General features: G+C 43.3%; 1 protein-coding gene across 4 annotated transcripts in view; it reads left to right on the forward strand.

Moving 5' to 3' along the window:
• Positions 1–15,632, forward strand: part of GYG2 (glycogenin 2) — a 271,963-nt gene that overhangs the window by 97,333 nt on the left and 158,998 nt on the right. For all 4 annotated transcript variants that reach the window (XM_069205092.1, XM_069205089.1, XM_069205090.1 and 1 more), the window contains exon 5: positions 810–972. In XM_069205092.1, coding sequence (XP_069061193.1) covers positions 810–972 — 163 coding nt within the window. The remainder of the gene's footprint in view (positions 1–809; positions 973–15,632) is intronic.

The following is a 15,632-nucleotide window of genomic DNA, read 5'->3' on the forward strand; positions in this document are numbered from 1 at the left end:
GTCTTCATTTGCACAAAATGCAATTTAGATTTATGCTGCTGATTTCTGCTAGTTTGGCGAAATCGTCCGCCACTTTGCGCGCCTTTGCAAATGATTCTGCAAATTCATACGTGCATGTTCAATCTACTCTGCTGACATCTGTAGTCAATTAAAGGAAGAAATATCGTTCTCCACGAAAATATCAATAGTTGACATTGATTGCTTTTCTTTTGAAACTGACTGCACTCGTGGCAGACTTTCTTCATTTATTTATTTTTCTTTAGTAACTTCGTGACATAGCTGCCGTCAGATGTTCTGAGTGCATGACAGTCAGTTATCGCTTTCAGTAAATTATTGCATGTTCAGAAGCTACGTTTTTTCAGTACATATCATTAATACCCGCAGAATGACTTCCTTCAGGTTTAAAGAACGGACATAAAAAAACTGAAGCCTTACCTTAAATCAGCAAAGACGGCTCATTAAGTCTGTGGTTCATCATTTTTGAATAATAGGATGACCTACCCTTCCACCCTAAGAATTTTTGTAAATTGAATACAATTGCACTTAGTTAGTGTCGAACTTGCTCTTTACAATGCTTGGTTGTATGTCAGATTATGGGCCACAGAAATATCGTATCTGAAACCTTGTTTACAAAAGTATTCTTCCATTGGTAGTGGATATTCTATTATTATCTCCAATGTAAATTGGACACATTGTTTATGTTAAACGATATTCTTGCACCATACCCAGTAGCTCAGAAATAACAGATATATTTGGTATGAAGCTCAATATAGCACACTATTAAATGTGTTATTTTTGTGCATTCTCAGGTATTATGTAATGTTGATGAACTCTTTGACCGTGAAGAACTTTCAGCTGCACCTGATTCTGGCTGGCCAGACTGCTTCAACAGTGGAGTATTTGTCTTCCGACCATCACTAGAAACGTACCACCGCTTACTTCAGTACGCGGCCGAGCACGGCAGCTTTGATGGTAAGAATTTATTCAGGGGACAGTAAGGGGCATTTGTGTTAGGTAAAGAGAATGGCTCCGCACTAGAGTGGAGATGTGTTAGGTCAATTCTCGCTTCAGCGCAATATGCTTCATAAGGAGATGGGATTGTCTTTCTCTCTTTCACAAACGAGATGGAGGATCTAACCACAGTAGACAACAAGCAGCGGCCAGGGGGTGATTTGGGCAGGGATAGTGTTTGGAAGAAATTATTGCCCAAGCAGGATCAGGGATCCCTGAGATAAAGTTTGTTTCTTGCTGCACATTCATGTAATGTCTCTTCTTCAAAATAGAAAGATCTTTAGATTGAAAGAGGATTGGATGACATTGTCTGACCCAGATTACTTAAATCAATTGTACACTTCTGCTGGTGGATCGGAAAATGCACAAACCCATAGTTAAATATTATCAAAAAGTCCTGAAACTGTTCCAGCGTTATGCTCAATGAATGTACTTTAATCAGTGCAATTCTGAGCCTAGACATTGCACATTAGGCAAAATGTTTTTCCTTTTCTTATAAACCTCTTCATGACTTGTCTCCTGCTTTGTGTCTCCAAAGATGTTACAATGTAAAAAAAAAGTTTATTCCCCCGAAGTTTCTACTGCAATACTCATTGCTTGTGCTCTCATGCAGGAGGGACTGGTATGCTCTATATGAAACCTCATTAATAGATAAAATAAATTCAAATAGACTGGTGGAGTTGAATATGGACTTCAAAAGAATGTCATGTAGTATTTCTCATTCCCCATTCAGAAGTCAAACTGGCCAAAAATGTACTTATGGTATCTGTGGTATTGGTACAGCACAGCCTTCTGAGTATTATCTTTCCCAGAAGGGCTACTCGATCCCTTAATAAGAAGAAACACTGATTCTTGAGAGGCAGCTTAGAAGTAGGATTTCAACATGGTAAGATGGTTTCTTTCCCTCAGCACTGGTTACCGAGCAGCTGGGGCCCAGGGCTGACCTTAGTCTGTTGATATGGGTACCTTAGCAGACCTCCACTGGGCCACTTGATTTAAACTCGACTTTTCAGAGGTCAGTTAGAAATGAAACTGTGTTTATAAAATCAATTCATAGAGAATGTGGTCAATGATTGCATGCTCAAGGCCATACTTTATTTAATAGCTGATGTAATTTGTAAAGTTATATCTGATAACCATCAATGAACCTAAAGTTGCATAACTACCTCAAGGTAAACATTCCTTATCTTTAGACATTTTGCACCCTAATGTTCACATTTTTTCGTTGTGTTGTTTTCAATGAATGGGTATGTAAGCACACATGCACCTTTAATTACCCTTCTACTTTTCCAGACACATACTCTGTCTTGGACCACTGAAGTGTCAGAATATAGTGCTTCATTTTTTAGATATTGTGGGTGGCCGCCATCTGCTATAGGGGAAGGAGGGTGTCTTAAACTGTGCTCCGCTGACGGGTTACTGCCATAGTTAGATTTTTCTGCATAGATGGAGGATGCAGAAATCCCTTTGTCTTTTAGAAAAGCCGTTGCTACTGTGGCTCCTCTGAAGACAGTGAAAGGTTGCTGAGCGGCTACCATGGTTCTTACGGCTGCTCAGCAAATGCTTTCATTTTTTTAAAACAAACATCCAAAGCAGGAGCTTGATTATGAAAAATACTTATGAATCTGACAGTCTGGGAGTTTTTTCCTAGGTGTTGAAGTGTTTTTGTTGTTGTTGTTGTTCGGGACCGTCATGCTTTTGTCTGTTGTAATAAACACAGTACATCAGAACGCCCCCCAAATAGGGTGGATAGTCTGAGATATTTACGCCAATGACTCCATGTCTGGTGGGCAATTGGTGAAAGCTTTCTGCTGGCAGAGCCAGCAGATAGTTCTGTTGGCGAAACCATATAGAACCACCCTTCTTTATGTAGAGCATACAGACTGTCAATATGACGGGCCGGTAGGGTATTCTACTCCAAACTCTAAACGAGGCCCACAGTTGGTGTATGCACTGTAGAGACAAATCCAGTGTTTCAATTTGTGGTGTTTTCAAATCTGAAGTAGAAGTGTTGCTTTCCTTCTGTAGCAGTTATTGTTTTTTACATGACACATGCTATCTGTTAGACTTGGCATCCTTGGTGTGGTCTCCCACAACTTCTTTTTGCTTCTTTTTCCCAAGTTGTTGCTGTGTGCTGGACTCTGTTTTTGCTGTTTTTGCTGTTTTTGTTACTGTGGACACTTTACCACTGCTGACCAGTAGTAAATTGCAAGTGCTCCCCATGTGAAATTATACATGTAATTGGCTTTTCCATGACTGGCATATTTGGTTTACTAGTAATTCCCTATACACTATAGGTGCCTAGGGCATGTAAATCCAATGCTACTAGTGGGCCTGCAGCACTATTTGTGCCACCCACATGAGTAGCCCTGTAAACATGGCTCAGACCTGCAACTGCAGTGTTTGTGTGTGCAGTTTTAAACTGCCAATTCGACTTGGCAAGTGTACCCACTTGCCAGGTCCAAACCTTCCCTTTTTATACATGAAAGGTACCGTAAGGTAGGCCTTTGCAGCCCCTTGGGCAGGATGCAGTGCATGTTAAAGGTAGGACATGTATTGATGTGTTTTACATGCCTTAAAAGTGAAATTGTGCCAAATTCGTTTTTCACTGTTGCAAGGCCTATCTCTCTCATAGGTTAACATGGGGGCTGCCTTTAAATATTCTTAAAGTGCAGTTTCCCTTTGAGAGCAGATAGAAATTTGGAGTTTGAACTCACAATTTAAAAATAAATTTTTTCGTGAAGGTGGTTTTTAGTTCGAAAATGTCCATTTTAGAAAGTGTGCATTTTATTGCTTAAACCATTCTGTGACTCTGCCTGCTTGTGTATTCACTGTCTGGGTCAGACTGACAGTTGGGCTGATGGTGAATCCCCTATAGACAGTGGCACAAAGGGAGCTGGGGTGTAGCCTGCATATCCTAATGAGCCATCTGAGCTAGAGTGCAGGGATGAGTGGTCACTTACACCTGAATGGGCTGTGCCTGCCCTCACACAATGCAGTTTCTCACCCTCTTCTAGTGTGTCTGGGGCCAGGCCTGGACAAGGCAGGATCTTGTGAACAACAGAGACTTTCCTTTGAAGGTTGCCTACTTCAAAGGCAGAAAGAGGTATAAGTAGTGAACCCAAAGTCCCGGACTATAGATTACTTCAATATCACTTCTGGATTCAAGAGGAACCTCTGCCAAGGAGAAGAGCTGAAGGGCTGAGGAGGAGTGCTGCCCCTGCCTATGACTGTGCTTTGTTGGACTATCTTGCAGTTGCTGCTTCTGCTTGTGAAAGGGTACAAAGACTAGACTTTGTGGTATATTCCTGCTTGAGAAGAATCTCTAAGGGCTTGGATTGAGCTTGCCTCCTGTTTTGAAGTCTCTGGGCCATCAAAGACTTCCTCTGCCAGCACCTGGACTCTCTACTGAGACTCCTGCTCTGCCAAGTGGTGTCCTATCCAGTCCCTAGGCCCTTGAAAGGAGAAGCTGGTGGAAAATCAAGAAAAACCAAGTGCACTGACTTCGGACAATCCTGGACTGACGACGCTTCTGGATTCAGGGACGCCTCCTGCAACTGAAGCTGTGGTCCTTGCTGGAGTGCGACAACCCCGTAGGCCTGACACCGCAGCAGCTTTGTGGAAGTCTGTGACTCCATGAGTCCCGAAGTCCTGTGTCACCGAAGTCCATGACACCAGACTTCCCCGCACCACGCCGTGACTGCTGGATATCAACTCCACCGGAAGTGCGCAGATCCAATGCTTCTCACCAATGCCGCATCACCTCCACTGCTCTGCAGCAAGTACCCAACACCTCTTCGTGACGCCTCACCTCTGCAGCACCAGAACCGACACAGCGATCCCTGACTCCGTGCACCAGCTTGTTTCCTCATTTTCATAAGGTACTGTACCTGGGGGTCCGTGTGTCTCCCTGACCTTGCCATTAGCATCAGATTGTTGGGAACGACTCTGTCACAATGACGTGATATCACCAACTCAAAGCATTTGTGTTTCTAAGCACTACATTGAAGTTTAATCCTTTAAAAATTCATAACTTTGCTTGTGTATGTTGCCTTTTTGTTGTTTTGGTCTTGTTTTGCCCAGATAAATATTGGCTATATGTCTAACCTGGTGTTGAGTCCTTTTGTAGTGTTTTCACTGTATTATTGTGTGTGTTGGTACAAATACTTTACTCATTGTCTCTGGGTTAAGCCGTTCTGCTCGTGCCACGCTAGCAAGGGGGTGAGCGGGGGTTAACCGGGTGTGTTTCTCCATTGCCCTGGCTAGAATGAGGGTTCTTGCCTGGACAGGGGGTAACCTGACTGCCAACCAAAGACCCCATTTCTAACACTATCCTATAGCTTAACTACAGCCTAACAATGATTCCTTTCATTTGTTATGTGTTGGTGATATATAAAAAGTGTTTTTTCTAAGATGTATTAAGGAAATCCTACTAAACAAATTGGATACAAATGATCTCCCTCTATTTAACTGTGCTAACCCCGCTGCCACTCGTAGTTCCTCACTTTCTATTAAGCTGAAACAGCTGTTCATGCCTAATGTGCAAGTCTGGCTCTCAGTATCTGAGGAGACACAGAGGAAGCATTGGCCTGGGTGGTCTTTCCCATAAGTGTTCTATGAATTTCCTCGGATTTCTAGCGATGATCTGGGTTAGACAAGGTACGTAGAACCAAAGAGTTCAGTCTGGCCAACACCTTAATTTGTGCTATTGCTTGCCTGTGTCTCCATTAACACTTATTGTTTGGGAACAGGAACAGGACTCTTCATACTGGTCATGTGGGCATCAGTCCTGATGAAATCTGCTGATGCACAAAGGTATCCCCGGTCTGCCTGTCCTTGAGCCCTGCTTGTGTTATAGGTCACTTTGCAGCATCACCGTCCTAGCGATGGACTGTAGGGTGGGTCATGCACTGTAGCATGGCATGTGCAGTGAGTTACTTTGACTACTTACATCACCTGGTGCCAGTTTCCTTGTCCTCCTGGCACTTCCCAGAAGAAGCAGCTGCAAACTTCAAGACTCTGCCCTAATGGTGGGAGAAAAAAGGGGTTGGAGAGACAAGGTACTGAGGAAGAGGGAGCATCCTGCTGGCTGCAAGTTGTAAAGGAAGCTCGGGTACACAGTGGCAATAAGCAGGGAAATATCTGATGGAGGGTGGGTTACCCCGGAGGCAAAGTCAAAATCTATTTTCGACTAATTTGCCACATAATACAGGGTTTTCCCTAAAAACAAAGTTATCGAGATTCTGTCTCTTGAATAAAATAAAAAGCTACCATTTCATTAAAGTTCCCTAACTAAATCTGCATTTTCCCATGGTAAGCAAATGTTTTCCCAGAACCCCCACCCTTGGAGGTAGGATGGGAGAGAAAGTGCAAGTGGAGATAGAGAGGTATCCAGGACTTGAGATTTAGGGCAGAGAGTGAGAAAATTGAATAATGGTGAATGTGAGAAAATGAGAAGGAATCATGAGCGCAGGAAGAAGGTGGATGGTCATTGGCGGGGGAGAAGATCTATTTGTAAAGGAAGGAGGCTTGCAGCTAGGATATTGGCAGAGAGAAGATATGTTACAGGCAGGGGTCAGGGAGGAGGGCGACGCTGCACATGAGAAGTTGTGAGGAATGAAGCTGGGAAGGGGGTTCATGGATAAGAAAGTGGAGCTCTCAAGAGGAACAAAAGAGAAACCCGGACTGGGAAGGAGGTAATAGAGGGGAGAAATGTAGCAGAAGGGAAGGAAAGGGAAAACAGGCGGAAGGTAAGAAGGTGACGTTGGGGTGGATTGACAGGATCAGAATGGTCTAAATGAGATATTAAGTCGTTGAAGAAGAGGGAGGGAATAGATAAGAATAGAGGTGTGGATTACAGGAGGTCCCATGGGAGAGAGAATGGGAAAGAGCAGCAGGTTCAATTAAGTGTGGCAAGGAAACTGGGATTATGATGAAATATATAAATTTGAAATTAAAACTGACATACAGAGGTATCACAAACGAGTAAACCAAAGAAGATGTGGAAGAAGCGCTGAAAGCACTAACAGCAGCTTCCCCGAACTTTATCACAAGAATGTGTAGTACAGTATACCTATAGTGGGCACAGTGAAGTAGGCACTTTAGTTTCTGGTATCTATGCAGACATTGGGCCAGAGCAATGTTAGAGATGGACCTTCCCAGTGATAGATATAGGCTCCACTCTCGATGGAATAAAAATTGAGTAAGAGCACTTAACGTTGTTTTACAAATTAAGCAGCGGAACCCTCAAACGTTTGGCTTTTGTTTGGGTGTGACTTTGAAACATGGACACAATTCAATCCTTCATTTCAATGTTGGATGTGCACATAGGTCAGGAACAGTGTTCCTTCTTCTATTTCCCCTATTATAGCTTCTTTGTAGATTTTGTTAGGTGGCAGAAGGACAACTGGAGGCCCTCAGAGTGAGAACGAAAGAGAAAACAATGCAGTCTTGCCTTTTAGTCCTTGTATTTCGAACTGTTCTATTTTTATTTATTAAGGGAAAATGATTTCCTTCTAGCGTTTAACCATTGCTTTTCTTGCTGGTTGGGTAGGCTGTTTTTTTTTTAATTTATTTTTATTTACATCTTTCCATTTCCTTTCTAGTGTTTGTTTTGTCTTGTACCCCATTTTGTAGCGTTTTTATGTTTAAGGTGTTTGATTAGATTTGAGGATTGAGGGACAAGAAAAGCAGGAGTAACTTCTTTTAGGCAAGGTGGTTACCCAAGCCAAAGTGTAAAAGTTGTAGATGTTGATTTTAGAGGGGACATTCTTGTTTAAGTCTGGTTAGACAGTGTAGCTGACCCCTGACCTTATGCGATCAACAAAAAACAGCTTTCATTGTATTTCTGCGAAATGGGTTTAGGCTACACCCTCTGGTTGTTGTCCTGATTTTATTGGGCCAATATTGTGTACTTCCACTGAAAAGAGTGCCTTTATTGCACAGTTTGACTTGTGGCATGCTGAATACTAAATACAGCAGGACTGAGTTGGTAATGGTGACAAGATTATGATAATGGCTACAGACCGGGGGCATATTATGCATGGTGCCCAGGAGGGGGTGGGGGCGCAAAGGCTGTGTGTGTCTGTTGGGCCTATAGTATTATACAAGGTCAGCAGATGCGTATTCGGCCTCTTCTGTAATACTGGTAGTGCTTGGGCAAATGTAACACCAGCACCATCTTCAGAGGGTGCTCCATCATTTGCATGGGGATGTTGCCCCATTCAAATAAGGAAATCACTTTGCCTCTGCACCCAGGCCTTGCTATGGTTTCAAGCACAGAGGCAAACAGGTACGTAGGACGCACAGTGACAGTGCAACACAAAAGGATGGTGCTCTGTCAGTGCACCCCCTCTGGGCAGCCCTCTCAAGTCAGTGGGTGAAAGGGGATCCCATAGACACTGACCCTCCCAGATATCCTCCCGCAGACAGGTGCAGTCACTCACTGCACCCACCTCCAGGGGGATCTCGGACTCTCTTTAAAGTGCAAATGGGTACTACCTGCACAAAGAAAGACAGAGGGGGTTATTCCAACTTTGGAGGAGGTGTTAATCCGTCCCAAAAGTGACGGAAAAGTGACGGATTTACCACCAGCCGTATTACGAGTCCATTATATCCTATGGAACTCGTAATACGGCTGGTGGTATATCCGTCACTTTACCGTCACTTTTGGGACGGATTAACACTCCTCCAAAGTTGGAATAACCCCAAGAGTGTCTGTTTCCGTCAGCTGCTCCTTATTTAATTGAATATGCTACCCATAGGACAGCTAGAGTTTGTGGCTGCACTGAGGGCACTACACTATTTGTAATAGGGTGCACTATGCCTGTTTGCATCTGTCACATCTATGTAAAGGTGTGCTGTGGCACAAACAGGGACAATGCTCTTTGTCTATAGTATGGGCCCTGATCTGTTTATTATGAAATGCTATAAAAAACAGTAGGCCAGATGTATCTATTGTGAAAAGTACATGGTATTATTGATCCATGGAAGGATGGATTGTTATTACTCGTTATGAAAGCCTGCAGAGAAAGATTTTGATACAGGGAATCTCCCAGATTACTGTAGTAGGCAAGGGCTTTGGTGTTGGTTAGAATCTGCCAAAAGGCCGCCCGCCAGCCCAGTGTAAAACAACCTTCCCACGAGGACGCCGGCTCCGAATGGAGCCGGCGGAGTGGGAAGGTGCGACGGGTGCAGTGGCACCCGTCGCGAATTTCACTGTCTGCAATGCAGACAGTGAAATTCATTGTGGGGCCCTCTTACGGGGCCCCTGCAGTGCCCATGCCATCGGCATGGGCACTGCAGGGGCCCCCAGGGGCCCCACGACACCCCATACCGCCATCCTGTTCCTGGCGGGCGAACCGCCAGGAACAGGATGGCGGTATGGGGTGTCTGAATCCCCATGGTGGCGCAGCGAGCTGCGCCGCCATGGAGGATTCAGAAGGGCAGCGGAAAACCGGCGGGAGACCGCCGGTTTTCCACTTCTGACCACGGCCGAACCGCCGCAGACAGAATGCCCTGCGGGGCACCGCCAGCCTGTTGGCGGTGCCCCCGTCATTTTAGCCCTGGCGGTCGACGACCGCCAGGGTTAGAATGACCCCCTTAGTCTGTGAAAATCCTTAGTAGGCTCTTTTAGAAGAGGTAGTAATTTGCTTAGCCAACTGTAACTTTGTATACTTTCTAATTTTATGATTGTGTGCCTGATTGTTGCCTTGCAGGAAAGCTTATACTTAAACAGTAGGCCTAGAAGTTAGTTGTGGTGCCAACCTATAGGCTTAATAGGCACACTGGAAAAATGTATGTCTGATGCCATAGGTCTACCTAAGACAAGTTATGAAAACCACAGTAGGCCCTGCTTATTTATTGTGCAAATGATTTGTGAAAACCAGTAGGCCTTTAACAGTGGGTAGTTATCACCTTGAGTTTCAGGTATTTTATTACATGTGATCTCACAAATTACTGTAGTATGAAGGGGATTTGGTATTAGCCACCCACTCTCATAATTTCATAGACTTTACACGGTAATGATTCATGTTAAGCCCTATTGAAAGGGCTGTGTATTGTTCTATGAACTGCATTTTTCTGCATATTTATAATGTTATACCTGTATGCATGATGGCTGTCAGGTTATGTGACCCTGAATAGGACATTGTTTGTGATGGTTTCAATCCAGTGGGAAAGGCTGTAGGCTTTATCATTTCACTGGGAAACGTTAATCCAGACTCCATAGTTGTGATCTGTTTATTATGAAATGTTATGACAAAGCCAGTAGACCTGACTTACTTATTGACTTCCTGATTGTGAAAGCATCTGTTAAAGGCAACAGACTTTTATGGATGGGTTGTCATTAAACAGTGCTAAAGCCTGTTGGCAGGTATTTTGTTACATGAAATCTCACGGATTACTGTAGTAGGCAAGGGTTTTGGTGACCAACATAAAGAAACAATGTGGGTAGAATATGTGTATAATGGTAATCCTTAGAATGTAATATTAGGAGGGATTTTATATAGGGGTGGGCCAAACACCTAAAATTTGACTTCACAGAGTTCTGCAGAGTTACATAAAATCTCTGCGAGATTCCGTGGAGTTCTGCCAACAGGGCGAAGTAGGTTTGTTGCGCTACTCGCACTGTGTTTGGCACTGGTAGCATGTTCCATCCTGAAAAATCAGCGCAAACGGCACCCCACGGTGGGCCAGAGGGTGCCTCTGTTTGTTGATTTTGCGACTGCTTGAGTTGATTTTTCTACTCAAGCAGATGACATTCCCGCAAATGGAATTTATCCTAGTGGAGCTTGTTGTGGAGCCATGTTCAAGAAAAGTTCTGCCATTTGGTGATTAGCAGAATTTGGCCATAACGCCACATGACAAGAGTAACACAGAATCACCAAAATCCTTCCAAATCCACAGACAGAGCGGAATATGCCATCCTCTTCCCTAATTTTATTCAATTTGGACAAATATAATTTTGTACACATTTGTAATTTTATTACTGTGTACCTGATGGTTTCCTTGCAGGAAATGATATGACCAACACAATAGGTCTGAGTTGCTTATGGGGACCAGCAAATGACAAAGGTTATAGGCCTGATTGTTTATGTAATATGAACATTTACAATAAGGGCGGTAGGCCTGACAATGATTGTGAAAAGCATATGTTAAATCAAAGGTATTTAAGAATGGATTGTTATTACTCTGTACTACAGCCTACATATAGGTATTCTTTTACATGGAATCTCTCAGAGTACCATAGTAGGCAAGAGTTTGGGTGTTGATTACCTCCTCTTCACAAACCAACAAACCCTGGTTCTAAAAGATTTGTACTGTAAGCACTGTTGTTAGAAACCCTTAGAAGAGATAGTATTTTGCTTTACTGACTCTAATTTTATAATTTTATGATTGTATACTTGATGGTTGCCTTATGAGAAAGTTTAAGCTTACTTCTGTAGGGCTGAGTTGGTTATGCTGACAAGCTATTGATAAAAGCTATAGGACTCATTGATTGGCTAGGAAAAGGTGTTTCACATGGTATAGGTCGGAACTGTTTATTATAAAGGTTATTAGGCCTGTTTTATCTTCTATGTAACACAAGTATAAAAGTCAGTAGGCATTTAAGAGAGATTGTTTTTGCACCACGTCAAAGCCAGCAGTCTGGTATTTTATAACATGACATCTCACCAATTACCTTCGTAGGGAACAATTTTAGTGTTGATCACTATCTTTGACAAACCCTAGAAGTAGAAGATTTGCACTGTGGTAATTCTTGCTAGAACCACTTCTCAAGGCATCACCGACTTAGCTGTCTGACAAAGTCTTCTAATAATTATAATAATAATACATTTATCCATATATATCAATATATATTCACACACATGCATAGGCATTTGGGTCAGCCCTCTTCTGCAACTGGTCAGTTTGTATGTCATCTACACTCTCTCCCATTCATCACAGCGTAGTGCACCGGGTAATGGTTCAGTCCACCTTAGTCATTGGTCCTCTTGCCCTGTAAATGACAGTATTTCCTGATCCCATAAATGATACAGGGACTGGGAGTAATCGAGGTCTTTCATAAACTAATTATAATCAAACACAGAGTGCTCTTCCTAACCAAACTTAGGGTAACAACACTCACACACCTTGGTGGATGAGAGGTCAGAGAGAAAGTTTTACTTTTTGGGGTAAGGGCCCTAACCCACCCAAAGAAAGTTGCATGTTTCATCATTGGGCTAGCTTCTTGTCGGGCTGGCACTGCAATGCCAAACAGGCCCCTAGTCAGGGGTTCTTTTCAGGAGATATCTTCTCTCAATTTACCGTGAAATAATCAACTTAAATTGGTGTAATTCATGAGGTATTTGCCAGCTGAATTTGTAGACTGGTAGGATTGAAATGTAAAATTAACTAAGGTACTCTTCTGTAATTACATTATTCCGGGGGTCCCTGTTAAAGATTAAAAACATACTGGAATATACTAGGAAATAATGTTCCTTACCATTCTACTAATCTACAACATATTTCTTGCCCTGTTTAGTCTTCACAGACCTATGGCAATTTATCAGTAGCAAATGAACCTAATCAACATATGGTGGCTCTCTAATTAATTTTATAGAGTACACCCACACAAACGATCACTAAATGTGTATTCACAAAGGTATACATTTACACCTCGTTGTTTGTAGAGGGATAATTCCAAACACTAAAACTGACTCGGAAAATATGATGTAAACGTTTAAAATGTTTAAAAATGTAGGAGGTAAATGTGTCATAGACAAGAGACCTGGATCCTCATTCCATTTAGTTAAGGTTCTCCAGCCACCTCTCATATGTTCCACCTGGTATGTGTCACACCAATGTGATACCCATTACAAACAATACATTCTGACCTCTTATGTGTAGACTCTTATGTGTCTTGTTTCTGATGGGTGTCCCACTGGTCTCTGCAAAACTATTAAGCACAGGTAGTTACACCCTCATCTAGCAATGGAAATCTACTTAGTGGTTCAGTTCTCAGGCAGGACAAACAGATGTGCATTCTCTGTACGTGTAAAAACTCCTGCTTAGTATATTGATAACATTGTTTGTAAAAAAGATTTTTCCACTGCAGATGCACTCTTGAGAAACATGAGCAATTGCCAGAAAGAGAAGATTGTACTAAATCTCCAATGCCATTCAGCTCTGAGCTCTGTAAAATACCCTTGAATCCTATCTTATGAAGCTCAGATGTGTACTAGTGCTGTAGCAATGTGTTCATGTGACGCAAGCAGGATGGAGTCGGTTTAGGTTTTGCATTTGCAGCCCTGCCACTTACAGGAAGAGAACATGTGGGGGTGCACCACTCCAAAATATCCAATTAGAACACAGTAAATGTAAAAAGTCCAATAGTATTCAGTAAATAACAGTGCAAGGCTTCTGTAGATTTCCTCCCGAAGACTTTTAATTTGTATAAGGAACTTGATACAGCAAAGAAACAGCCAACGCGTTTCACCCAATACAAAAGGGCTTCTTCAGGGCAAAGTCGTACTCCTAATGAGGCAAGAGATGGTTTGCATGCAAGTGCACGAGGGCATGAAGTAATCCTGCAAAAGAATCCTGCAGTACACTGCTGCGCGGCGGTCTACGTGATGTCCGTAACCGGTAATTGAAAAGTCAGACGGGCCCGGTCCTAAGCCGCCTGTCCCACCGTTTAGGGAGAAGACACCAAGGTAAAATGCTGCGTGGCACTTGGAGTAATATCAGGGGCCGGAATTCGAAGTATCGACGGGCCCGGCACTGATACCACCGGCGGGACGGGCGGCACACGGCTGGGCCCGTCGATACTTCGAATTCCGGCCCCTGATATTACTCCAAGTGCTGCGCGGCATGTAGGAGTACTGATTATAATAATGAACTGTATTTCAAATAAAAGGGTGTGAAAGAATAATGAATTTTTGATCCAGATACACACAAATGCCGAAAATGGACGTTGCCTATCATTTAAAAAATATACTACACATACCCTACACTGGTGCAGTTATAAATAATTTCAAAGGTTATCTTTATTTCTAAATTATTAAGAAACTGCTTAGATTAGTAGATACGAAGTTAAACTGTATCCATGACAAATATATGTATTTTATAGTTTTCCTCTGCTTGTGTACTGTATTCTGCAGCACACACACAAAGAGGAAATTGCCTTAAATTATAGTTCTGTTGCAGGAAGGGACCCCTTCCTGAAAATAACTATGCTGATTACAATGCAAACACCCTTGTGCTATGGCATAAGGGTGTCTGCGTTGGCTCCAGTGCAGGGAGAGAGCAAACTTGCCTGCGCCACTTCTATGTAGAAATGGCCCAGTTTCTGCCCCCTCTCGTTCATGCAACACAGTGCGGCAACTGCATTGTGTGGATTCTTTGTAAATATGACCCTGAGGCCCATATTTATACTTTTTGACGCAAAACTGCGCTAACGCGGTTTTGCGTCAAAAAAATTAGCGCCGGCTAACGCCATTCTGAAGCGCCATGCGGGCGCTGTATTTATTGAATGACGTTAGCCGGCGTTAGCCGCCGGCGCCGTCTGGTGTGCGTTAAAAAAAACGACGTACACCAGGCAGCGCCGGTGTAGGGGGATATGGGGCTTGGACGTCAAGAAATGGGGCAAGTCAGGTTGAGGCAATTTTTTCGCCTCAACCCGATTTGCCCCATTTTTTTTCACTCCCAACCCCCATAGAAATGACTCCTGTCTTAGCAAAGACAGGAGTCATGCCCCCTTGCCCAATGGCCATGCCCAGGGGACTTCTGTCCCCTGGGCATGGTCATTGGGCATAGTGGCATGTAGGGGGGCACAAATCAGGCCCCCCTATGCCACAAAAAAATAAAATAAAAAAACTTACCTGAACTTACCTTAATGTCCCTGGGATGGGTCCCTCCAGCCTTGGGTGTCCTCCTGGGGTGGGCAAGGGTGACAGGGGGGGTCCCTGGGGGCATGGGAGGGCACCTCTGGGCTCCTTCAGAGCCCACAGGTCCCTTAACGCCTGCCTTTTGCAGGCGCTAAAAAACGGCGCAAAAGCGGGCGTACGTCATTTTTTTTGACCCGCCCACTCCCGGGCGTGAATTTTGCCCGGGAGTATAAATCCGACGCACATGCCTCGGAGTCGATTTTTTAGACGGGAACGCCTACCTTGCATATAATTAACGCAAAGTAGGTGTCCACGCTAAAAAATGACGCAAACTCCATGGACTTTGGCGCTAGACGCGTCTAACGCCAAAGTATAAATATGGAGTTAGTTTTGCGTCGAAATTGCGTCAAAAAAACGACGCAATTCCGGCGCAAACGGAGTATAAATATGCCCCTGAATCATTAACAAGTCTTCAACACTCAAAATCTTAAAACTTGGTCACATCTTTGCAAATGGAAAGTGAGGAGGTTTTTCATATACTTCAGTTGCTTCAGTTTAATCTGTGGGGTTATTAAATCAAATAGAAATCAGTGCGTGCTGGCATTTTCACATGTAAGACATTTGAATTTCAGTTTAGGCAAGTTGAAATATGACAATTCCTTTTCAAGGTCATATTTCACTGGTATCACTTTAAAACAAACATTGGCAAAAGCAATAGGTTTTGTAAACTGTTTTACAAGTATATGCTGCAAA

The sequence above is a fragment of the Pleurodeles waltl genome, chromosome 8 (assembly GCF_031143425.1).
Source record: "Pleurodeles waltl isolate 20211129_DDA chromosome 8, aPleWal1.hap1.20221129, whole genome shotgun sequence".
Classification (NCBI taxonomy): Eukaryota; Metazoa; Chordata; class Amphibia; order Caudata; family Salamandridae; genus Pleurodeles; species Pleurodeles waltl.